This window comes from Oncorhynchus mykiss, chromosome 8 (genome assembly GCF_013265735.2).
Source record: "Oncorhynchus mykiss isolate Arlee chromosome 8, USDA_OmykA_1.1, whole genome shotgun sequence".
Taxonomy (NCBI): domain Eukaryota; kingdom Metazoa; phylum Chordata; class Actinopteri; order Salmoniformes; family Salmonidae; genus Oncorhynchus; species Oncorhynchus mykiss.
This window is the reverse complement of record NC_048572.1, coordinates 90,338,270-90,364,742: the sequence shown is the minus strand read 5'-3', so window position 1 is coordinate 90,364,742 and position 26,473 is coordinate 90,338,270. Positions and strand designations below refer to the sequence as shown.

The following is a 26,473-nucleotide window of genomic DNA, read 5'->3' as shown; positions in this document are numbered from 1 at the left end:
TGATCTTGTTTTTTTCAGAGTTCCCATCCGACTTCAGTGCGTTCAAGACACCAGGGGAAATCGTTTTGAAAGGACATCCAACTCGGAATTCCAACTCGGGAACTCGGGCCTCTTTCCAGAGCTCCGACTTTCCGACCTAAAAATCACAGACTTCATGATTTGATTTGACCTCACATTTTTCCGAGTTCCCAGTTATCTTGAAAGCACCATTAGCTGTTCTGCGATTGGTCTGAGTTTACGAGGTTTTCAAGAGTAACGTTAATAACAATAGTTTTGGGGAAAAGCTTGGAGATTTAAAGATGCTTCTACGAAGATTCTAACGATTAATTTATCCTTAAGATATTTTTGGGAAACTGGGCCAAGATTAGCAAAAAAATTCTAACGAATTTAAACGACAAAATAGTGGACCAAATTGGAAATATATATTTGAATAATTCAGCCACACATTTCAGCTGAAATCGATCCATTATAATAATACAGTTATTTTAAAAACGTATTACAGTGACTCTTTCAATGTGTTTATCTGTATTGCAGTGTATCTGTATAGATATAACTATATACAGTCATTGATATATAGCCTAGGCTACATGAGGAGAGGAAAAACAACAATGTAAACGTCGCTCTTAAACCGGAATGCTTCTGAACAGGGTTAGGCTACTTAAGGCGGCGCTGTAGAATGAGGAAGTTCCTACGGTATGATAGTGGTTTCTTCAAGCATGCTTCTTTCTCCACGTCCGTTCTCTGTCAGATGCCAGAATCGACACACTGAAGCGGTCTGTTGACGGGACAATAAACAGCTTCTTCGCCTGTGGCATAGCAGTCTATCGTGGACCGAGATCATTTCATTTCGCTATGGGGGCATCTTCTTCCAGTCTGCTGGATGAGACTAAATCCAACTACATCAGAGGTAAAATAAAGTTACACTTATTGTGGGGGAATTGTGTGTGCTCACCATACCCAGCCTTATCTGTGAAAACAAAACGGTTATTTGGGTTTGTTTTATTTTGTATCAGTGAAAGGCATTGCAATTTAATTGATGTATGTTATTACTGAGGTCCATGTAGATTGGCTTCTCAAAATGACAAAGAAAAAGACAGAAATCGTCTGTTGGAATTTGTATTATTATTTGGGGATATGTATAGAACATTTAACTGAAGGCTTTGATAGGTGCAAGGGCTAATGTAAACAATACAAACAATTCATTACTTACAATTCCTCAGAACTGGGGCACACCCATGTCTGTTACAACAATTGGTTTGTGTCTAGCAATGTATTTAATTATGAGAGAGAGAGAGAGCAACACAATTAGACCCAAACAAATCATAAGAAAATAAAAAGATAATTACTTGACACATTGGAAAGAATTAACAAAAAAACAGAGCAAACTAGAATGTTATTTGGCCCTAAACAGAGAGTACACAGCGGCAGAATACCTGACCACTGTGACTGACCCAAAATGAAGGAAAGCTTTGACTATGTACAGACTCAGTGAGCATAGCCTTGCCATTGAGAAAGGACGCCTTAGGCAGACATGGCTCTCAAGAGAAGACAGGCTATGTGCTCACTGCCCACAAAATGAGGTGGGAACTGAGCTGCACTTCCTAACCTTCTGCCAAATGTATGACCATATTAGAGACACATATTTCCCTCAGATTACATAGACCCACAAAGAATTTGAAAACAAACCCAATTTGATAAACTCCCATATTTATTGGGTGAAATACCACAGTGTGCATCAATCACAGCAGCAAGATGTGTGACCTGTTGCCTCAAGAAAAGGGCAACCAGTGAAGAACAAACACCATTGTAAATACAAGCCATATTTATGGTTATTTATTTTCCCTTTTGTACTTGAACTATTTGCACATCATATGACAATTCTAATGTCTTTATTCTTTTGGAACTTTTGTGAGTAATGTATACTATGAATTTGTTTTTGTTTATTTTACTCAGGTCTATTATCAATTTCACTTGCATGTTAACATATGTTTCCTGTGCCAATGAAGCCCTTTGAATTGAAATTGAGAGAGAGAGAGAGAGAGAGAGAGAGAGAGAGAGAGAGAGAGAGAGAGAGAGATAGAGAGAGAGAGAGAGCAAGAGAGAGAGAGAGAGAGAGAGAGCAAGAGAGAGAGAGAGAGAGAGAGAGAGAGAGAGAGCAAGAGAGAGAGAGAGAGCAAGAGAGAGAGAGCAAGAGAGAGAGAGAGAGAGAGAGAGAGAGAGAGAGAGAGCGCAAGAGAGCGAGAGAGAGAGAGAGCAAGAGAGAGAGAGAGCAAGAGAGAGAGAGAGAGAGAGAGAGAGAGAGCAAGAGAGAGAGAGAGAGCAAGAGAGAGAGAGCAAGAGAGAGAGAGAGAGAGAGAGAGCGCAAGAGAGCGAGAGAGCGAGAGAGCAAGAGAGAGAGAGAGCAAGAGAGAGAGAGAGAGAGAGAGAGAGAGAGAGATGACCACTTGCAGGGAGAAGTTCAGTTGACTCCTAGAACTCTGGGAATGTGCAGCTGTGCTGTGAGAGAACTAGGCTACATCTACATGGTTGTATTTTCCTTTCTGTTCCAGTTCTGTTCCAGTTCTGTTCCAGTTCTGTTCCAGTTCTGTTCAGTTCTGTTCAGTTCTGCTTCAGTCCTGCTTCAACTCTATAGGCTACTCGATAGGATGATTTCCTGAGAGAGATTTTAAGTTGCAAATGGCACATGTACGCACCACATTTCTGTGTGTAAAAATTCTAGAAACACCAGTGGTATATCTGAGTGTTGATTCTAGTGGGTTTAAGACCAGTGTTATATCTGAGTGTGGATTCTAGTGGGGTTAACACCAGTGTTATATCTGAGTGTTGATTCTGAATTCAGATTGTGGATGATAAAAAGTTACATTTGTTGAATATCCTTCCTAGGAATAGGAATTACTAATCACTTCACACAACAGCATATTGAGATTTGGATGTCTGACATGGCCCATGTGCCAGGATTTTCAGACCACAAAGTTGGGGGGGGGGGGGGGAACTAGGCCATAACTAAAGGCCTCAGGACATGTCCAATAAGGGTTTATGTTTAATTCAAACACATTCACTTGGTGAAGGCTTCAGGACTGAACATGTATGTAGCAACCATGTCTCTGTCACTAAAAAACACAGTCATTGGTGGGTAACTCTAACATTCACTTGAAAGGGACCCTGGGAAATATGCAAATAAGGCTTTACACAGTGTTAAAACCGACCAAAAAATACTGTAACACCACAGGTGTTAATTCCCTAACACTGAGAAAGTGTAACATCATCCGCTCTAATAAAGTGTTCATTTAAGTTGGGATTTTCAACACTCATGGTGTTAGGGACCCAACACTATGGGGATCTTAGTTTATCAACACATTGAAAAATGTTAGTTTCTCCCAAGTGGCATCGCAGTGCTTGAAGTGTCACTACAGACCTGGGTTCGATCCCAGGCTGTGTCACAGCCGGCCGTGACCAGGAGACCCATAGAGCAGCACACAATTGGCCCAGCGTCGTCCGGGTTAGGGGAGAGTTTGGCCCAGCGTCGTCTGGGTTAGGGGAGAGTTTGGCCCAGCGTCATTTGGGTTAGGGGAGAGTTTTGCCCAGCGTCGTCCGGGTTAGGGGAGAGTTTGGCCCAGCGTCGTCCGGGTTAGGGGAGAGTTTGGCCCAGCGTCGTCCGGGTTAGGGGAGAGTCTGGCCCAGCGTCGTCCGGGTTAGGGGAGAGTTTGGCCCAGCGTCGTCCGGGTTAGGGGAGAGTTTGGCCCAGCGTCGTCCGGGTTAGGGGAGAGTTTGGCCCAGCGTCGTCCGGGTTAGGGGAGAGTTTGGCCGGGGGGGGGGGGGGGGGGGGGGGGGGGCTTTACTTAGCTCATCACGCTCTAGCGACTCCTTGTGGCGGGAAACTGTGTTTCCTCTGACACATTGGTGCGGCTGGCTTCCGGGGTTAAGCGGGCGGGTGTTAAGAAGCGCGGTTTGGGGGGTCATGTTTCAGAGGACGCATGCTCAACCTTCGCCTCCCGAGCCCGTTGGGGAGGTGCAGCGATGAGACAAGATCGTAATTGGATATCACGAAATTGGGGAGAAAAGGGGGTTAAAAAAATATCTATAAAAAAATAAAAAATGTTTATTTTAAAGCTATTTGAGATGGTCACATATTGTGACTACCGTAGATTCACCAAGGAGTAGCTAGCTAGCAACTGGTCGAGTGGCTAGTACGTAACTCTGACTTCATCTGAGTCCTATTGAAGCAATAAACGGTGTGGATGGCGAAACACCGTGATGACAATGTGCTGCCTGTTTGCTCCTGGGTCTCCCCTTTGACCTCCTCCCTCTGATCTCACTTCAGCCATGAACTTTCTCAACCTTTAGTCTCTTGAACGTTGATCTCCCTCGTGATGACTAATGATGTTGTTTTTAAATTGCTTGTTTTTTGTTGTTGTTGTTGCTTTACAGCGCTTCAGGATTTCTTTATGTAATAAATAGCTCTATAAAAGTTAAATAAATAATTATTATTATATAATTTCTAAGAAAGTGTTTTTAACACTGTGGGTGTTTAAACTCTGATTAAACATTTCTGGTGGTATATACGGATTCTTTATGATCATCAGCAATGAATGGTCAGAAGCAATGCCTATATATGGTCTGGTCATACTAGTAGCCTATAGGCAACCCACTTCTCTTCTGTAGGTAACATACTAGCAACCCACCTCTCTTCTGTAGGTAACATACTAGCAACCCATCTCTCTTCTGTAGGTAACATACTAGCAACCCACCTCTCTTCTGTAGGTAACATACTAGCAACCCACCTCTCTTCTGTAGGTAACCCACTGGCAACCCACCTCTCTTCTGTAGGCAACACCTAGCAACCCACCTCTCTTCTGTAGGCAACACCTCACTTCTGCACTTTTAGAAATTGTAAACTGATAAAGCAGCATATTACTGTAAGATTTTAAAGTAAAACATACAGCAATTCTTTACTGTGTCAAGAGTATAGTCCTACTCCACTAGCTCTTCATTTGGAGCTCTACACTAGGAGCTCTGATTTAGGAACTCAACATTAGGAGCTCTGATTTAGGAGCTCTACATTAGGAGCTCTGATTTAGGAGCTCTGATTTAGGAGCTCTGATTTAGGAGCTCTGATTTAGGTGCTCTACATTAGGAGCTCTACATTAGGATCACTACACTAGGAGCTCTACATTAGGAGCTCTACATTAGGAGCTCTACATTAGGAACTCTACATTAGGAGTGCTGATTTAGGAGCTCTGATTTAGGAGCTCTACATTAGGAGCTCTACATTAGGAGCTCTACATTTAGGGCTCTACATAAAGAGCTCTACATTAGGAGCTCTATATTAAGGGCTCTACATTAAGGGCTCTACATTAGGATCTCTACATTAAGGGCTCTACATTAAGGGCTCTACATTAGGAGCTCTACATTTAGGGCTCTACACTAGGAGCTCTACATTAAGGGCTCTACATTAGGAGCTCTACATTAGGAGCTCTACATTAGGTGCTCTACATTAGGATCTCTACATTAAGGGCTCTACATTAAGGGCTCTACATTAGGAGCTCTACACTAGGAGCTCTACATTAGGAGCTCTACATTTAGGGCTCTACATTAAGGGCTCTACACTAGGAGCTCTACATTAGGAGCTCTACATTAGGAGCTCTACATTAGGAGCTCTACATTAAGGGCTCTACATTAGGATCTCTACATTAAGGGCTCTACATTAGAAGCTCTACATTAGGAGCTCTACATTAGGAGGTCTACGTTATTATTAATTTTTTAACCTTTATTTAACCAGATATTTATATACATATATAACCCTAACCCTTTATTTAACCAGGTAGGCTAGTTCTCATTTACAACTGTGACCTGGCCAAGACAAAGCAAAGCAGTGTGACACAAACAACACAGTGTTACAGATGGGATAAACAAACATACAGTCAATAACACAATAGAAAAAAATAAAGATGATGTGCAAGTAGAAATACTGGTGTGCAAAAGAGCAGAAAAGTAAATAAAAACAATATGGGGATGAGGTAGGTAGATTGGGTGGGCTATTTACAGATGGGCTATGTACAGCTGCAGCTGTACATTAGGAGCTCTACATTAGGAGCTCTACATTTAGGGCTCTACATTAAGGGCTCTACACTAGGAGCTCTACATTAGGAGCTCTACATTAGGAGCTCTACATTAGGAGCTCTACGTTAGGAGCTCTGATTTAGGAGCTCTACATTAGGAGCTCTGATTTAGGAGCTCTACATTAGGAGCTCTACATTAGGAGCTCTGATTTAGGAGCTCTACATTAGGAGCTCTACATTAGGAGCTCTGATTTAGGAGCTCTACGGTAGGAGCTGTACATTAGGAGCTTTATATTAGGAGCTCTACATTAGGAACCAAGTGGTTTGGCTAGTTTATTTTTGTAAGAGAAGATTCTCCCTCAGAGCTGGTAGGAATACACTCCTTGTGCTTCCTTTATCCCTCTGCACTCAGGTACCTCCAGGACTCAGCTTTTATGGGACATGACATATTTGCACTAAGGTGTCCAATGTACACACATCTGTCTGTCTGTCCGTCTGTCTGTCTGTCTGTCTGTCTGTCTGTCTGTCTGTCTGTCCTTTTGAACAGACCAGTTCCCTGTCTGTCTGTCTGTCTGTCTGTCTGTCTGTCTGTCTGTCTGTCTGTCTGTCTGTCTGTCTGTCTGTCTGTCGAACAGACCAGTTCCCTGTCTGTCTGTCTGTCTGTCTGTCTGTCTGTCTGTCTGTCTGGTTGGCTGGCTGGCTGACTGGCTGTATTCTAGACATGCCATTCACAACCTTTCCCAGACTCTCTAACATGATGTCATTGGTTTCTGGCACTCTGCTCAGGGTGTACTGGTGGGATGTTATCTCCTCCCATCCCCTGGGTCTCTTCTTTCCTCTCTCTGACAGCACAAACTTATCTCTCCTCTCTCTAACAGTACAGTCTCCTCTCTCCTCTCTCTAACAGTACATTCTCCTCTCTCCTCTCTCTAACAGTACAGTCTCCTCTCTCCTCTCTCTGACAGTACAGTCTCCTCTCTCCTCTCTATTGCAGTAGCCTCCTCTCTCCAACAGTACAGTCTCCTCTCTCCTCTCTCCTCTCTCTAACAGTACAGTCTCCTCTCTCTGACAGTACAGTCTCCTCTCTCCTCTCTCTAACAGTACAGTCTCCTCTCTCCAACAGTACAGTCTCCTCTCTCCTCTCTCTAACAGTACAGTCCCCTCTCTCTGACAGTACAGTCTCCTCTCTCCTCTCTCTAACAGTACAGTCTCCTCTCTCCTCTCTCTGACAGTACAGTCTCCTCTCTCCTCTCTCTAACAGTACAGTCTCCTCTCTCCTCTCTCTAACAGTACAGTCCCCTCTCTCTGACAGTACAGTCTCCTCTCTCCTCTCTCTAACAGTACAGTCTCCTCTCTCCTCTCTCTAACAGTACAGTCTCCTCTCTCCTCTCTCTAACAGTACAGTCTCCTCTCTCTGACAGTACAGTCTCCTCTCTCCTCTCTCTAACAGTACAGTCTCCTCTCTCCTCTCTCTAACAGTACAGTCTCCTCTCTCCTCTCTCTAACAGTACAGTCCCCTCTCTCTGACAGTACAGTCTCCTCTCTCCTCTCTCTAACAGTACAGTCTCCTCTCCCCTCTCTCTAACAGTACAGTCTCCTCTCTCTGACAGTAGTCTCCTCTCTCTAACAGTACAGTCTCCTCTCTCTAACAGTACAGTCTCCTCTCTCCTCTTTCTGACAGTACAGTCTCCTCTCTCTAACAGTATAGTCTCCTCTCTCTGACAGTACAGTCTCCTCTCTCTAACAGTACAGTCTCCTCTTTCTGACAGTACAGTCTCCGGTACAGGGGGTACCGGTACAGAGTCAATGTGGAGGCTATATACAGGGGGTACCAGTACAGAGTCAATGTGGAGGCTATATACAGGGGGTACTGGTACAGAGTCAATGTGGAGGCTATATACAGGGAGTACCGATACAGAGTCAATGTGGAGGCTATATACAGGGGGTACCGATACAGAGTCAATGTGGAGGCTATATACAGGGGGTACCGGTACAGAGTCAATGCGGCAGGGTTGCCTAGTGGTTAGAGCGTTGGACTAGTAACCGCAAGGTTGCAAGTTCAAACCCCTGAGCTGACAAGGTACAAATCTGTCGTTCTGCCCCTGAACAGGCAATTAACCCACTGTTCCTAGGACGTCATTGAAAATAAGAATTTGTTCTTAACTGACTTACCAAGTTAAATAAAGGTAAAATAAAAAAATAAAAATGTGGAGGCTATATACAGGGAGTTACGGTACAGAGTCAATGTGGAGGCTATATACAGGGTATTACGGTACAGAGTCAATCTGGAGGCTATATACAGGGGGTACTGGTACAGAGTCAATGTGGAGGCTATATACAGGGAGTTACGGTACAGAGTCAATGTGGAGGCTATATACAGGGTATTACGGTACAGAGTCAATGTGGAGGCTATATACAGGGAGTACTGGTACAGAGTCAATGTGGAGGCTATATACAGGGGGTACCGGTACAGAGTCAATGTGGAGGCTATATACAGGGGTACCGGTACAGTATATTGGTATAAAGACACTGACAGGCCACAGACAGTTAGTCCTCTTCACACTGACAGGCCACAGACAGTTAGTCCTCTTCACACTGACAGGCCACAGACAGTTAGTCCTCTACACACTGCCAGGCCACAGACAGTTAGTCCTTTTCACACTGACAGGCCACAGACAGTTAGTCCTCTTCACACTGACAGGCCACAGACAGTCTGTCCTCTTCACACTGACAGGCCACAGACAGTTAGTCCTCTACACACTGCCAGGCCACAGACAGTTAGTCCTCTCCACACTGACAGGCCACAGACAGTCAGTCCTCTACACACTGACAGGCCACAGACAGTCAGTCCTCTTCACACTGACAGGCCACAGACAGTCAGTCCTCTTCACACTGACAGGCCACAGACAGTCAATCCTCTACACACTGACAGGCCACAGACAGTCAGTCCTCTACACACTGACAGGCCACAGACAGTCAGTCCTCTACACACTGACAGGCCACAGACAGTTAGTCCTCTACACACTGACAGGCCACAGACAGTCAGTCCTCTACACACTGACAGGCCACAGACAGTCAGTCCTCTACACACTGACAGGCCACAGACAGTCAGTCCTCTACACACTGACAGGCCACAGACACAGTCCTCTACACACTGACAGGCCACAAATCAAATCAAATCAAATTTATTTATATAGCCCTTCGTACATCAGCTGATATCTCAAAGTGCTGTACAGAAACCCAGCCTAAAACCCCAAACAGCAAGCAATGCAGGTGTAGAAGCACGGTGGCTAGGAAAAACTCCCTAGAAAGGCCAAAACCTATGAAGAAACCTAGAGAGGAACCAGGCTATGTGGGGTGGCCAGTCCTCTTCTGGCTGTGCCGGGTGGAAATTATAACAGAACATGGCCAAGATGTACAGATGTTCATAAATGACCAGCATGGTCGAATAATAATAAGGCAGAACAGTTGAAACTGGAGCAGCAGCACAGTCAGGTGGACTGGGGACAGCAAGGAGTCATCATGTCAGGTATTCCTGGGGCATGGTCCTAGGGCTCAGGTCCTCCGAGAGAGAGAAAGAGAGAAGGAGAGAATTAGAGAACGCACACTTAGATCACAGACAGTCAGTCCTCTACACACTGACAGGCCACAGACAGTCAGTCCTCTACACACTGACAGGCCACAGACAGTCAGTCCTCTACACACTGACAGGCCACAGACAGTCAGTCCTCTACACACTGACAGGCCACAGACAGTCAGTCCTCTACACACTGACAGGCCACAGACAGTCAGTCCTCTACACACTGACAGGCCACAGACAGTCAGTCCTCTACACACTGACAGACTACAGACAGTTAGTCCTCTTCACACTGACAGGCCACAGACAGTCAGTCCTCTACACACTGACAGGCCACAGACAGTCAGTCCTCTACACACTGACAGGCCACAGACAGTCAGTCCTCTACACACTGACAGGCCACAGACAGTCAGTCCTCTACACACTGACAGGCCACAGACAGTCAGTCCTCTACACACTGACAGGCCACAGACAGTCAGTCCTCTACACACTGACAGACTAAAGACAGTTAGTCCTCTTCACACTGACAGGCCACAGACAGTCAGTCCTCTACACACTGACAGGCCACAGACAGTCAGTCCTCTACACACTGACAGGCCACAGACAGTCAGTCCTCTACACACTGACAGGCCACAGACAGTCAGTCCTCTACACACTGACAGGCCACAGACAGTTAGTCCTCTACACACTGACAGGCCACAGACAGTCAGTCCTCTACACACTGACAGGCCACAGACAGTCAGTCCTCTACACACTGACAGGCCACAGACAGTCAGTCCTCTACACACTGACAGGCCACAGACAGTCAGTCCTCTACACACTGACAGGCCACAGACAGTCAGTCCTCTACACACTGACAGGCCACAGACAGTCAGTCCTCTACACAGTCCCAGAGGTCTCCACTATTTAGCTTGAAGATAAGAGATCAAATACTGAGGGTCGGAGGGGGTTGGTTTGTAATTGGAGGATGTAGAGAAGAGATAGTGATTTCCTGTTGAATTCCTCTCTCTCTCTCTCTCTCTCCACCTCTCTTTCTCTCCACCTCTCAGTAAACCGTCAGAATGACAGTTTCTGTGTCACTACCAAGAATTTGCGGTTGACACAACATTTTAACATTTTAAGGGTGTCTGACAGCGAAACCAGTGTTCTCTAAATCCGTCCTCTATATTATATACACCACATCTCTTCACCATCTCTCTATATCCATCCTGTATATTATATACACCACATCTCTTCACCATCTCTCTATATCCATCCTGTATATTATATACACCACATCTCTTCACCATCTCTCTATATCCATCCTGTATATTATATACACCACATCTCTTCACCATCTCTCTATATCCATCCTGTATATTATATACACCACATCTCTTCACCATCTCTCTCCCACTTCATATCTACCTGCTCTATATCTACCTTAATAAGACTAGGAGAGAGAGACTCCCACTTCATATCTACCTGCTCTATATCTACCTTAATAAGACTAGGAGAGAGAGACTCCCACTTCATATCTGCCTGCTCTATATCTACCTTAATAAGACTAGGAGAGAGAGAGACTCCCACTTCATATCTACCTGCTCTATATCTACCTTAATAAGACTAGGAGAGAGAGACTACCACTTCATATCTGCCTGCTCTATATCTACCTTAATAAGACTAGGAGAGAGAGAGACTCCCACTTCATATCTACCTGCTCTATATCTACCTTAATAAGACTAGGAGAGAGAGAGACTCCCACTTCATATCTACATTGCCTTGCGAAAGTATTCGGCCCCCTTGAACTTTGCGACCTTTTGCCACATTTCAGGCTTCAAACATAAAGATATAAAACTGTATTTTTTTGTGAAGAATCAACAACAAGTGGGACACAATCATGAAGTGGAACGACATTTATTGGATATTTCAAACTTTTTTAACAAATCAAAAACGGAATAATTGGGCGTGCAAAATTATTCAGCCCCCTTAAGTTAATACTTTGTAGCGCCACCTTCTGCTGCGATTACAGCTGTAAGTCGCTTGGGGTATGTCTCTATCAGTTTTGCACATCGAGAGACTGAAGTTTTTCCCATTCCTCCTTGCAAAACAGCTCGAGCTCAGTGAGGTTGGATGGAGAGCATTTGTGAACAGCAGTTTTCAGTTCTTTCCACAGATTCTCGATTGGATTCAGGTCTGGACTTTGACTTGGCCATTCTAACACCTGGATATGTTTATTTTTGAACCATTCCATTGAAGATTTTGCTTTATGTTTTGGATCATTGTCTTGTTGGAAGACAAATCTCCGTCCCAGTCTCAGGTCTTTTGCAGACTCCATCAGGTTTTCTTCCAGAATGGTCCTGTATTTGGCTCCATCCATCTTCCCATCAATTTTAACCATCTTCCCTGTCCCTGCTGAAGAAAAGCAGGCCCAAACCATGATGCTGCCACCACCATGTTTGACAGTGGGGATAGTGTGTTCAGGGTGATGAGCTGTGTTGTTTTTACGCCAAACATAACGTTTTGCATTGTTGCCAAAAAGTTCAATTTTGGTTTCATCTGACCAGAGCACCTTCTTCCACATGTTTGGTGTGTCTCCCAGGTGGCTTGTGGCAAACTTTAAACGACACTTTAAGAAATGGCTTTCTTCTTGACACTCTTCCATAAAGGCCAGATTTGTGCAATATATGACTGATTGTTGTCCTATGGACAGAGTCTCCCACCTCAGCTGTAGATCTCTGCAGTTCATCCAGAGTGATCATGGGCCTCTTGGCTGCATCTCTGATCAGTATTCTCCTTGTATGAGCTGAAAGTTTAGAGGGACGGCCAGGTCTTGGTAGATTTGCAGTGGTCTGATACTCCTTCCATTTCAATATTATCACTTGCACAGTGCTCCTTGGGATGTTTAAAGCTTGGGAAATCTTTTTGTATCCAAATCCGGCTTTAAACTTCTTCACAACAGTATCTCGGACCTGCCTGGTGTGTTCCTTGTTCTTCATGATGCTCTCTGCGCTTTTAACGGACCTCTGAGACTATCACAGTGCAGGTGCATTTATACGGAGACTTGATTACACACAGGTGGATTGTATTTATCATCATTAGTCATTTAGGTCAACATTGGATCATTCAGAGATCCTCACTGAACTTATGGAGAGAGTTTGCTGCACTGAAAGTAAAGGGGCTGAATAATTTTGCACGCCCAATTTTTCAGTTTTTGATTTGTTAAAAAAGTTTGAAATATCCAATAAATGTCGTTCCACTTCATGATTGTGTCCCACTTGTTGTTGATTCTTCACAAAAAATACAGTTTTATATCTTTATGTTTGAAGCCTGAAATGTGGCAAAAGGTCGCAAAGTTCAAGGGGGCCGAATACTTTCGCAAGGCACTGTACCTGCTCTATATCTACCTTAATAAGACTAGGAGAGAGAGAGACTCCCACTTCATATCTGCCTGCTCTATATCTACCTTAATAAGACTAGGAGAGAGAGAGACTCCCACTTCATATCTGCCTGCTCTATATCTACCTTAATAAGACTAGGAGAGAGAGAGACTCCCACTTCATATCTGCCTTAATAGGACTAGGAAAGAGAGACTCCCACTTCATATCTGCCTTAATAAGACTAGGAGAGAGAGAGACTCCCACTTCATATCTACCTGCTCTATATCTACCTTAATAAGACTAGGAGAGAGAGAGACTCCCACTTCACATCTGCCTGCTCTATATCTACCTTAATAAGACTAGGAGAGAGAGAGACTCCCACTTCATTTCTACCTGCTCTATATCTACCTTAATAAGACTAGGAGAGAGAGAGACTCCCACTTCATATCTGCCTTAATACGACTAGGAGAGAGAGAGACTCCCACTTCATATCTACCTTAATAAGACTAGGAGAGAGAGAGACTCCCACTTCATATCTACCTTAATAAGACTAGGAGAGAGAGAGACTCCCACTTCATATCTACCTTAATAAGACTAGGAGAGATAGAGACTCCCACTTCATATCTACCTTAATAAGACTAGGAGAGATTGAGACTCCCACTTCATACATACCTTAATAAGACTAGGAGCGAGAGAGACTCCCACTTCATATCTACCTTAATAAGACTAGGAGAGAGAGAGACTGCCACTTCATATCTACCTTAATAAGACTAGGAGAGATAGAGACTCCCACTTCATATATACCTTAATAAGACTAGGAGAGAGAGATACTCCCACTTCATATCTACCTTAAAAAGACTAGGAGAGAGAGAGACTCCCACTTCATATCTACCTGCTCTATATCTACCTTAATAAGACTAGGAGAGAGAGATACTCCCACTTCATATCTACCTTAATAAGACTAGGAGAGAGAGAGACTCCCACTTCATATCTGCCTGCTCTATATCTACCTTAATAAGACTAGGAGAGAGAGAGACTCCCACTTCATATCTGCCTTAATAGGACTAGGAAAGAGAGACTCCCACTTCATATCTGCCTTAATAAGACTAGGAGAGAGAGAGACTCCCACTTCATATCTACCTGCTCTATATCTACCTTAATAAGACTAGGAGAGAGAGACTCCCACTTCATATCTACCTGCTCTATATCTACCTTAATAAGACTAGGAGAGAGAGACTCCCACTTCATATCTACCTGCTCTATATCTACCTTAATAAGACTAGGAGAGAGAGACTCCCACTTCATATCTGCCTTAATAGGACTAGGAAAGACAGACTCCCACTTCATATCTGCCTTAATAAGACTAGGAGAGAGAGAGACTCCCACTTCATATCTACCTGCTCTATATCTACCTTAATAAGACTAGGAGAGAGAGACTCCCACTTCATATCTACCTGCTCTATATCTACCTTAATAAGACTAGGAGAGAGAGACTCCCACTTCATATCTGCCTGCTCTATATCTACCTTAATAAGACTAGGAGAGAGAGAGACTCCCACTTCATATCTACCTGCTCTATATCTACCTTAATAAGACTAGGCGAGAGAGAGACTCCCACTTCATATCTGCCTGAATAAGACTAGGAGAGAGAGACTCCCACTTCATATCTACCTTAATAAGACTAGGAGAGAGAGACTCCCACTTCATATCTACCTTAATAAGACTAGGAGAGAGAGACTCCCACTTCATATCTACCTTAATAAGACTAGGAGAGAGAGTGACTCCCACTTCATATATACCTTAATAAGACTAGGAGTGATAGAGACTCCCACTTCATATCTACCTTAATAAGACTAGGAGAGAGAGACTCCCACTTCATATCTACCTGCTCTATATCTACCTTAATAAGACTAGGAGAGAGAGAGACTCCCACTTCATATCTGCCTTAATAAGACTATGAGAGAGAGACTCCCACTTCATATCTACCTGCTCTATATCTACCGTAATAAGACTAGGAGAGAGAGACTCCCACTTCATATCTGCCTGCTCTATATCTACCTTAATAAGACTAGGAGAGAGAGAGACTCCCACTTCATATCTACCTGCTCTATATCTACCTTAATAAGACTAGGAGAGAGAGACTCCCACTTCATATCTGCCTTAATAAGACTAGGAGAGAGAGACTCCCACTTCATATCTACCTGCTCTATATCTACCTTAATAAGACTAGGAGAGAGAGACTCCCACTTCATATATGCCTTAATAAGACTATGAGAGAGAGAGACTCCCACTTCATATCTGCCTTAATACGACTAGGAGAGAGAGACTCCCACTTCATATCTGCCTTAATACGACTAGGAGAGTGAGACTCCCACTTCATATCTGCCTTAATAAGACTAGGAGAGAGAGACTCCCACTTCATATCTGCCTTAATAAGACTAGGAGAGAGAGACTCCCACTTCATATCTGCCTTAATAAGACTAGGAGAGAGAGAGACTACCACTTCATATCTACCGTAATAAGACTAGGAGAGAGAGACTCGCACTTCATATCTACCTGCTCTATATCTACCTTAATAAGACTAGGAGAGAGAGACTCCCACTTCATATCTACCTTAATAAGACTAGGAGAGAGAGACTCCCACTTCATATCTACCTGCTCTATATCTACCTTAATAAGACTAGGAGAGAGAGAGAGACTCCCACGTCATATCTACCTGCTCTATATCTACCTTAATAAGACTAGGAGAGAGAGACTCCCACTTCATATCTACCTGCTCTATATCTACCTTAATAAGACTAGGAGAGAGAGACTCCCACTTCATATCTACCTGCTCTATATCTACCTTAATAAGACTAGGAGAGAGAGACTCCCACTTCATATCTACCTGCTCTATATCTACCTTAATACGACTAGGAGAGAGAGACTCCCACTTCATATCTACCTTAATAAGACTAGGAGAGAGAGACTCCCACTTCATATCCACCTTAATAAGACTAGGAGAGAGAGACTCCCACTTCATATCTACCTTAATAAGACTAGGAGAGAGAGACTCCCACTTCATATCTGCCTGCTCTATATCTACCTTAATAAGACTAGGAGAGAGAGACTCCCACTTCATATCTACCTTAATAAGACTAGGAGAGAGAGACTCCCACTTCATATCTGCCTGCTCTATATCTACCTTAATAAGACTAGGAGAGAGAGACTCCCACTTCATATCTGCCTGCTCTATATCTACCTTAATAAGACTAGGAGAGAGAGACTCCCACTTCATATCTGCCTGCTCTATATCTACCTTAATAAGACTAGGAGAGAGAGACTCCCACTTCATATCTACCTGCTCTATATCTACCTTAATAAGACTAGGAGAGAGAGACTCCCACTTCATATCTGCCTGCTCTATATCTACCTTAATAAGACTAGGAGAGAGAGACTCCCACTTCATATCTACCTGCTCTATATCTACCTTAATAAGACTAGGAGAGAGAGACTCCCACTTCATATCTGCCTGCTCTATATCTACCTTAATAAGACTAGGAGAGAGAGACTCCCACTTCATATCTACCTGCTCTATATCTACCTTAATAAGACTAGGAGAGAGAGACTCCCACTTCATATCTGCCTGCTCTATATCTACCTTAATAAGACTAGGAGAGAGAGACTCCCACTTCATATCTGCCTGCTCTATATCTACCTTAATAAGACTAGGAGAGAGACTCCCACTTCATATCTGCCTTAATAGGACTAGGAAAGAGAGACTCCCACTTCATATCTGCCTGCTCTATATCTACCTTAATAAGACTAGGAGAGAGAGACTCCCACTTCATATCTGCCTGCTCTATATCTACCTTAATAAGACTAGGAAAGAGAGACTCCCACTTCATATCTGCCTGCTCTATATCTACCTTAATAAGACTAGGAGAGAGAGACTCCCACTTCATATCTGCCTGCTCTATATCTACCTTAATAAGACTAGGAGAGAGAGAGACTCCCACTTCATATCTGCCTGAATAAGACTAGGAAAGAGAGACTCCCACTTCATATCTGCCTGCTCTATATCTACCTTAATAAGACTAGGAGAGAGAGAGACTCCCACTTCATATCTGCCTTAATAGGACTAGGAAAGAGAGACTCCCACTTCATATCTGCCTGCTCTATATCTACCTTAATAAGACTAGGAGAGAGAGACTCCCACTTCATATCTGCCTGCTCTATATCTACCTTAATAAGACTAGGAAAGAGAGACTCCCACTTCATATCTGCCTGCTCTATATCTACCTTAATAAGACTAGGAGAGAGAGACTCCCACTTCATATCTGCCTGCTCTATATCTACCTTAATAAGACTAGGAGAGAGAGACTCCCACTTCATATCTGCCTGCTCTATATCTAAGCCCTTAAAAAGCTGCTAATACGTTGAATTGGGTCAAATTGCACTGAGTGTTTCCATGGGACATAATGACAGGATGTTCTGATGGAGATAACGTCTGCATGGAGGGACATAGTTAGAGGAGTGCAGGATACAGAAGGGTAACATAGATGAGGGTAGAATGCAGGAGAATTGAAAACAGGAGGGTAGAATTCAGGAGGGTAGAATTCAGGAGGGTAGAATAGATGAGGGGTAGAATATGGGAGGGTAGGATATATGAGGGGTAGAATGCAGAAGGGTATAATACAGGAGGATTGAATACAGGAAGGAATAATTCAGGAGGGTAGAATACAGGAGGGTAGAATACAGGAGGATTGAACACAGGAGGGTAGAATTCAGGAGGGTAGAATGCAGTAGGGTAGAGTGTAGGAGGGTAGAATAGATGAGGGGTAGAATGCAGGAGGGTGGAATACAGGAGGGTAGTATAGATGAGGGGTAGAATGCAGGAGGGTAGAATACAGGAGGGTAGAATAGATGAGGGGTAGAATACAGGAGGGTAGAATTCAGGAGGGTAGAATGCAGGAGGGTAGAATACAGGAGGGTAGTGTAGATGAGGGGTAGAATGCAGGAGGGTAGAATACAGGAGTGTAGAATAGATGAGGGGTAGAATACATGAGGGTAGAATACAGGAGGATTGAATACAGGATGGTAGAATTCAGGAGGGTAGATTTCAGGAGGGTAGAATGTAGGAGGGTAGAATAGATGAGGGGTAGAATGCAGGAGGCTGGAATACAGGAGGGTAGAATAGATGAGGGGTAGAATACAGGAGGGTAGAATTCAGGAGGGTAGAATGCAGGAGAGTAGAATACAGGAGCGTAGAATAGATGAGGGGTAGAATGCAGGAGGATAGAATACAGGAGTGTAGAATAGATGAGGGGTAGAATGCAGGAGGGTGGAATACAGGAGGGTAGAATAGATGAGGGGTAGAATACAGGAGGGTAGAATTCAGGAGGGTAGAATTCAGGAGGGTAGAATTCAGGAGTGTAGAATACAGGAGGGTAGAATAGATGAGGGGTAGAATGCAGGAGGGTAGAATAGATGAGTGGTATAATACATGAGGGTAGAAATCAGGAGGGGTAGAATTCAGGAGGACCTAATACAGTAAGATAAAATACAGGAGGGTGGAATACAGGAGGGTGGAATTCAGGAGATGGAGAAAAGATGAGGGGTAGATAGATTGCAGGAGGGTAGAATACAGGAGGGTAGAATAAAAGAGGGTAGAATACAGGAGGGTGGAATACAGGATGTTAAAATACAGGAGAGTAGAATAGATGAGGGTAGAATGCAGGAGGGTCGTATATAGTAAGACAGAATACAGGAAGATAGAATACAGGAGGGTAGAATACAGGTGGACAGAATACAGTAGGACAGAATACAGGAGGGTAGTATATAGTAAGACAGAATACAGGAGGGTAGTATCTAGTAGGACAGAATACAGGAGGGTAGTATATAGTAGGACATAATACAGGAGGGTAGTATAGAGTAGGACAGAATACAGGAAGGTAGAATACAGGACGGTAGAATACAGGTGGACAGAATACAGGAGGGTAGTATATAGGTGGACAGAATACAGGAGGGTAGTATATAGTAGGACAGAATACAGGAGTGTAGTATATAGTAGGACAGAATACAGGAAGACAGAATACAGGAGGGGAGTATATAGTAGGACAGAATACAGGAGGGTAGTATCTAGTAGGACAGAATACAGGAGGGTAGTATATAGTAGGACAGAATACAGGAGGGTGGTATATAGTAGGACAGAATACAGGAAGATAGAATACAGGAAGAACGAATACAGGAAGATAGAATACAGGAAGATAGAATACAGGAAGACAGAATACAGGAGGGTAGAATACAGGAGGGTAGAAAACAGGTGGACAGAATACAAGAGGGTAGTATATAGTAGGACAGAATACAGGAGGGTAGTATATAGTAGGACAGAATACAGAAAGATAGAATACAGGAGGGTAGAAAACAGGTGGGTAGAATACAAGAGGGTAGTATATAGTAGGACAGAATACAGGAGGGTAGTATATAGTAGGACAGAATACAGGAGGGTAGTATCTAGTAGGACAGAATACAGGAGGGTAGTATATAGTAGGACAGAATACAGGAGGGTAGTATATAGTAGGACAGAATACAGGAGGGTCGTATATAGTAGGACAGAATACAGGAGGGTAGTATAAAGTGGGTAGAATACAGGATGGTAGTATATAGTAGGACAGAATACAGGAGGGTAGAATACAGGAGGGTAGAATACAGGAGTGATGAATAGTGCCAACTATAAAGTTTGGTGGGTGAGGAATAATGGTCTGGGGCTGTTTTTCATGGTTCGCGCTCCTTAGTTCTAGTAAAGGGAAATCTTAACGCTGCAGCATACAATGACATTCTAGAAGATTCTGTACTTCCAACTTTGTGGCAACTGTTCAGGGAAGCCCTTTCCTGTTTCAGCATGACAATACCCCCGTTCACAAAACGAGGTCCATACAGAAATGGTTTGTTGAGATCAGTGTGGAAGATCTTGACTGGCCTGCAGAAAGGCCTGACCTCAACCCCATCGAACACCTTTGGGATTAATTGGAACACCGACTGCGAGACAGACCCAATCGCCCAACATCAGTGCCCGACCTCATTTAAAAAAAAAAAATGTACCCCTTTTTCTCCCCAATTTCGTGGTATCCAATTGTTGTAGTAGCTACTATCTTGTCTCATCGCTACAACTCCCATACGGGCTCGGGAGAGATACACAACCCAACCAGCCGCACTGCTTCTTAACACAGCGCGCATCCAACCCGGAAGCCAGCCGCACCAATGTGTCGGAGGCTACACCGTGCACCTGGCAACCTTGGCTAGCGCGCACTGCGCCCGGCCCGCCACAGGAGTCGCTGGTGCGTGATGAGACAAGGACATCCCTACCAACCAAACCCTCCCTAACCCGGACGACGCTAGGCCAATTGTGCGTCGCCCCACGGACCTCCCGGTCGCGGCCGGTTACGACAGAGCCTGGGCACGAACCCAGGGACTCTGATGGCACAGCTGGCGCTGCAGTACAGCGCCCTTAACCACTGCACCACCCGGGAGGCCCTGCCCGACCTCATTAATGCTTGTGGCTGAATGGAAGCAAATCCCTGCAGCAATGTTCCAACATCTAGTGGAAAGCCTTCCCAGAAGAGTGGAGGCTGTTATAGCAGCAATGTTCCAACATCTAGTAGAAAGCCTTCCTAGAAGAGTGGAGGCTGTTATAGCAGCAAGGGGGGAACCAAGTCCATATTAATGAGATGTTCGAGGAGCAGGTGTCCACATATTTTATGTCATGGAGTGTACTGTATGTAAAAACTACATAGACAGATAATGTTATGACTAGTGTGTGGATAGAGAGAACCTACTCTATAGTACCCAAAAGAGATAATATGATAATGTTATGACTAGCGTGTGGATAGAGATAACCTACTCTATAGTACCCAAAAGAGATAATATGATAATGTTATGACTAGTGTGTGGATAGAGAGAACCTACTCTACAGTACCCAAAAGAGATAATATGATAATGTTATGACTAGCGTGTGGATAGAGATAACCTACTCTACAGTACCCAAAAGAGATAATATGATAATGTTATGACTAGCGTGTGGATAGAGAGAACCTACTCTCTAGTACCCAAAAGAGATAATATGATAATGTTATGACTAGCGTGTGGATAGAGATAACCTACTCTATAGTACCCAAAAGAGATAATATGATAATGTTATGACTAGTGTGTGGATAGAGAGAACCTACTCTATAGTACCCAAAAGAGATAATATGATAATGTTATGACTAGCGTGTGGATAGAGAGAACCTACTCTACAGTACCCAAAAGAGATAATATGATAATGTTATGACTAGCGTGTGGATAGAGAGAACCTACTCTCTAGTACCCAAAAGAGATAATATGATAATGTTATGACTAGCGTGTGGATAGAGAGAACCTACTCTATAGTACCCAAAAGAGATAATATGATAATGTTATGACTAGTGTGTGGATAGAGAGAACCTACTCTATAGTACCCAAAAGAGATAATATGATAATGTTATGACTAGCGTGTGGATAGAGATAACCTACTCTATAGTACCCAAAAGAGATAATATGATAATGTTATGACTAGTGTGTGGATAGAGAGAACCTACTCTATAGTACCCAAAAGAGATAATATGATAATGTTATGACTAGCGTGTGGATAGAGAGAACCTACTCTACAGTACCCAAAAGAGATAATATGATAATGTTATGACTAGCGTGTGGATAGAGAGAACCTACTCTCTAGTACCCAAAAGAGATAATATGATAATGTTATGACTAGCGTGTGGATAGAGAGAACCTACTCTATAGTACCCAAAAGAGATAATGTGATAATGTTATGACTAGCATGTGGATAGAGATAACCAACTCTATAGTACCCAAAAGAGATAATATGATAATGTTATGACTAGTGTGTGGATAGAGAGAACCTACTCTACAGTACCCAAAAGAGATAATATGATAATGTTATGACTAGCATGTGGATAGAGATAACCAACTCTATAGTACCCAAAAGAGATAATATGATAATGTTATGACTAGCGTGTGGATAGAGAGAACCTACTCTATAGTACCCTGACTGATGTGTGTCAATAACTATTCAGATAGAAGGATCAACAGATGTATTTCCACACACAGACAGGAGAATAATACAATTAACAGAGCTATTTCTCAACAACATAATGGGCAATATACTGTATTTCTATCATTTATGCAATATATAACACAATATATAACACAATATATAACACAATATATAACACAATATATCACACAATATATAACACAATATATAACACAATATATAACACAATATATCACACAATATATAACACAATATATAACACAATATATAACACAATATATCACACAATATATAACACAATATATAACACAATATATCACACAATATATAACACAATATATAACACAATATATAACACAATATATCACACAATATATAACACAATATATAACACAATATATAACACAATATATAACACAATATATCACACAATATATAACACAATATATAACACAATATATAACACAATATATAACACAATATATAACACAATATATCACACAATATATCACACAATATATAACACAATATATAACACAATATATAACACAATATATAACACAATATATAACACAATATATAACACAATATATCACACAATATATAACACAATATATCACACAATATATAACACAATATATAACACAATATATAACACAATATATCACACAATATATCACACAATATATAACACAATATATAACACAATATATAACACAATATATAACACAATATATAACACAATATATCACACAATATATAACACAATATATAACACAATATATAACACAATATATAACACAATATATCACACCGCTGGGGTGTATTCATTACGTCTTGAAACAGAAACCTTTTAAGAACCAAACGGAAGCTAGATCACATTATAATACATCACATGAAGCCTCTCTCTCTCTCTCTCTCTCTTCATTGGCATGGAAAACATATGTTAACATTGCCCAAGCAAGTGAACTAGATAATAACAAAAGTGAACTGTAAACATTACACTATATTCCAAAATTAGAGATTATGTTGTATTGTGGTTGGGATGTTGAAGTGAGATTATGTTGTATTGTGGTTGGGATGTTGAAATAAGATGTGAATTGACATACGGTTAACTGACAAGATAATGGCAACACTGAGGTAAATGAGGGATACAAAGAATATTGAAATCAGGTGCTTCCACACAGGTGAGGTTCCTGAGTTAATTTAGCAATTAACATCCCATAAACCCTGGCCGTCTCAGTCACCAATATCTCAACCCAGTTAAAAACTAACGGGAGATTCTGGAGCGACGCCTGAGACGGCGGTTTCCACCAAAAAAACACCAACTGATGGAATTTCTCATGGAAGAATGGTGTCGCATTCCTCCAATCGAGTTTCAGACACTTGTAGATTCTATAGAATGGTGTCGCATTCCTCCAATCGAGTTCCAGACACTTGTAGAATCTATAGAATGGTGTCGCATTCCTCCAATCGAGTTCCAGACACCTGTAGAATCTATAGAATGTTGTCGCATCCCTCCAATTGAGTTCCAGACACTTGTAGATTCTATAGAATGGTGTCGCATTCCTCCAATCGAGTCCCAGACACTTGTAGAATCTATAGAATGGTGTCGCATTCCTGCAATCGAGTTCCAGACACTTGTAGAATCTATACCTGGTCTATACCAACGCCCCCCATTGAACCTGTTCTGATTGGTGGTGGCCCAACGCCCCCGATTGAACCTGTTCTGATTGGTGGTGGCCCAACTCCCCCCATTGAACCTGTTCTGATTGGTGGAGGCCCAACGCCCTCCATTGAACCTGTTCTGATTGGTGGTGGCCCAACGCCCCCCATTGATGTTGGTGTTTCCTTCATTTTGTCCGTTACCTGTCGCTCTGTGATGTGGTTTACTTGGAGGATGTGAGAAAGATGGTTCACCGCTGAATGGCATTGTCTTGTTGTGAGCTACTGACCTTTAATGTCTTCAATGACACAGATCTGGTTCTGACCAGTGTGTGTGTGTGTGTGTGTGTGTGTGTGTGTGTGTGTGTGTGTGTGTGTGTGTGTGTGTGTGTGTGTGTGTGTGTGTGTGTGTGTGTGTGTGCAGGTCGTGCGGAGTCCGAGCTGAAGAACTTCAGTCCCCACTACAGGCAGCAGTACTTTGTGGCCTTCTTCTCTCAGCTGCAGGAGGAGGTGGAGCAACACAAAGAGACACACACTCAGCTCCTTAAACAGAGGGTAGGACATATTTGCGTTGTTTGTTTTTATATTTTGTTTGGTCAGGGTGTGATATGAGGATGTATTCACTTTGGTCTCCTCACTACGACGTTCGTGACAGAACGATAATAGAACTGTTTGACCATCATGACCACCGTTATGTTTGGAGGAAAAAGGGGAGGTTTGCAAGCCGAAGAGCACCATCCCAACCGTGAAGCACGGGGGTGGCAGCATCATGTTGTGGTGGTGCTTTGCTGCAGGAGGGACTGGTGCACTTCACAAAATAGATGGCATCATGAGGAGGAAAATTGTATGGATATATTGAAGCAACATCTCAAGACATCAGTCAGGAAGTTAAAGCTTGGTCGCAAATGGGTCTTCCAAATGGATATTGACCCCAAGCATACTTCCAATGTTATGGCAATATGGCTTACGGACAACAAAGTCAAGGTATTGGAGTGGCCATCACAAAGCCCTGGCCTCAATCCCATAGAAAATGTGTGGGCAGAACTAAAAAAGCATGTGTGAGCAAGGAGGCCTACAAACCTGACTCAGTTACACCAGCTCTGTCAGGAGGAATGGAACAAAATTCACCCAACTTATTGTGGGAAGCTTGTGGAATGCTACCCAACACGTTTGACCCAAGTTAAACAATTTAAAGGCAATGCTACCAAATACTAATTGAGTGTATGTAAACTTCTGACCCACTGGGAATGTGATGAAATAAATAAAAGCTGATAATAATTCCTCTACTATTATTCTGACATTTTACATTCTTAAAATAAAGTGGTGATCCTAACTGACCTAAGACAGGGAACTTTTACTTAGATGAAATGTATTTGGCTAATGTGTATGTAAACATCCGACTTCAACTGTATAAAGCCCTTCTTACATTAACCTTTTAAGGTATAGGGGGCAGCATTTTCACTTTTGGATAAATAGCGTGCCCGATTTCAACTTCCTGCTACTCATGCCAGGAATATAATATATGCATATTATTAGTAGATGTGGATAGAAAACACTCTGAAGTTTCTAAAACTGTTTGAATCATGTCTGTGAGTATAACAGAACTTATGTAGCAGGCAAAAACCCGAGGACTAACTGTTCAGATTTTTTTTTCTTTTTGCCTCTGACTGCTCCCTCAGTTGTCTTTGCCAAGGGATATTTGATTGGAACCATTTTTCAGTTCCTACCACTTCCACTGGATGTCACTAATCTTTGGAATTTGGTTGAGGTTATTCATTTGTGCAACGAAGAAGAAGCACATCCTGGAACAACGTTACACTATTGAGAGTTGCGCAAGATGTGAAAAGGAGCATGGTTTCTTTACTTGCTGTATTGAATACAGATAGCCCCGTCTACAATTTGATCGACTATTAACGTTTAATTAAAAATACCCAAATTTGTATTACAAAAGTTTGAAATATTTTGGCAAAGTTTATAGGCAACTTTTGAAATGTTTTGTAGTGACGTTGTGTTTTTGTAAGCTGTTTTTTTCTGGATCAAACGGGCTTTATAAATTGACATTTTGGGTATACATGGACGGAATTAATCGAACAAAAGGACCAATTGTGATGTTTATGGGACATATTGGAGTGCCAACAAAAGAAGCTTGTCAAAGGTAATGCATGTTTTATATTTTATTTCAGCTTTGTGTAGCGCCTGCAGGTTTGAAATATGCTACCCTCTTTATTGACATTGTGCTATCATCAGATAATAGCTTCTTAATGCTTTCGCCAAAAAGCTTTTAAAAATCTGACATGTTGGCTGGATTCACAACATGTGTAGCTTTAATTGAGTTCATATATGTGTGATTTAATGAATGTTTGATTTTATATAATTATTTGAATTTGCCGCGCTGCATTTTCCCTGTTTTTTTCCCAAGTGGGACGCAAGCGTCCACTATACCATAGAAATAAAGTGCTGTACAGAAACCCAGCCTAAGACCCCAAACTGCAAGCAATGTAGGTGTAGAAGCACGGTGGCTAGGAAAAACTCCCTAGAAAGAAAATAAACTAGGAAGAAACCTAGAAAGGAACCAGGCTCTGAGGGGTGGCCAGTCCTCTTCTGGCTGTGCCAGGTGGAGATTATAACAGAACACAGCCAAGATGTTCAAATGATCATAGATGACCAGCATGGTCAAATAATAATAATCACAGTGGTTGTCGAGGGTGCAGCAAGTCAGCACCCCCGGAGTAAATTTCAG

At 42.6% G+C, this 26,473-nt stretch overlaps 1 protein-coding gene across 1 annotated transcript in view; it reads left to right on the top strand.

Annotated features, from left to right (window-relative positions):
* Positions 1-538: 538 nt before the first annotated feature.
* The window catches only part of LOC110531063 (protein Niban 1), a 63,138-nt gene continuing 37,203 nt past the window's right edge, over positions 539-26,473 (top strand). The window contains exons 1-2 of the mRNA XM_036986768.1: positions 539-907; positions 24,158-24,288. Of these exons, the coding sequence (XP_036842663.1) occupies positions 853-907; positions 24,158-24,288 (186 nt within the window). The 5' untranslated portion in view covers positions 539-852. The remainder of the gene's footprint in view (positions 908-24,157; positions 24,289-26,473) is intronic.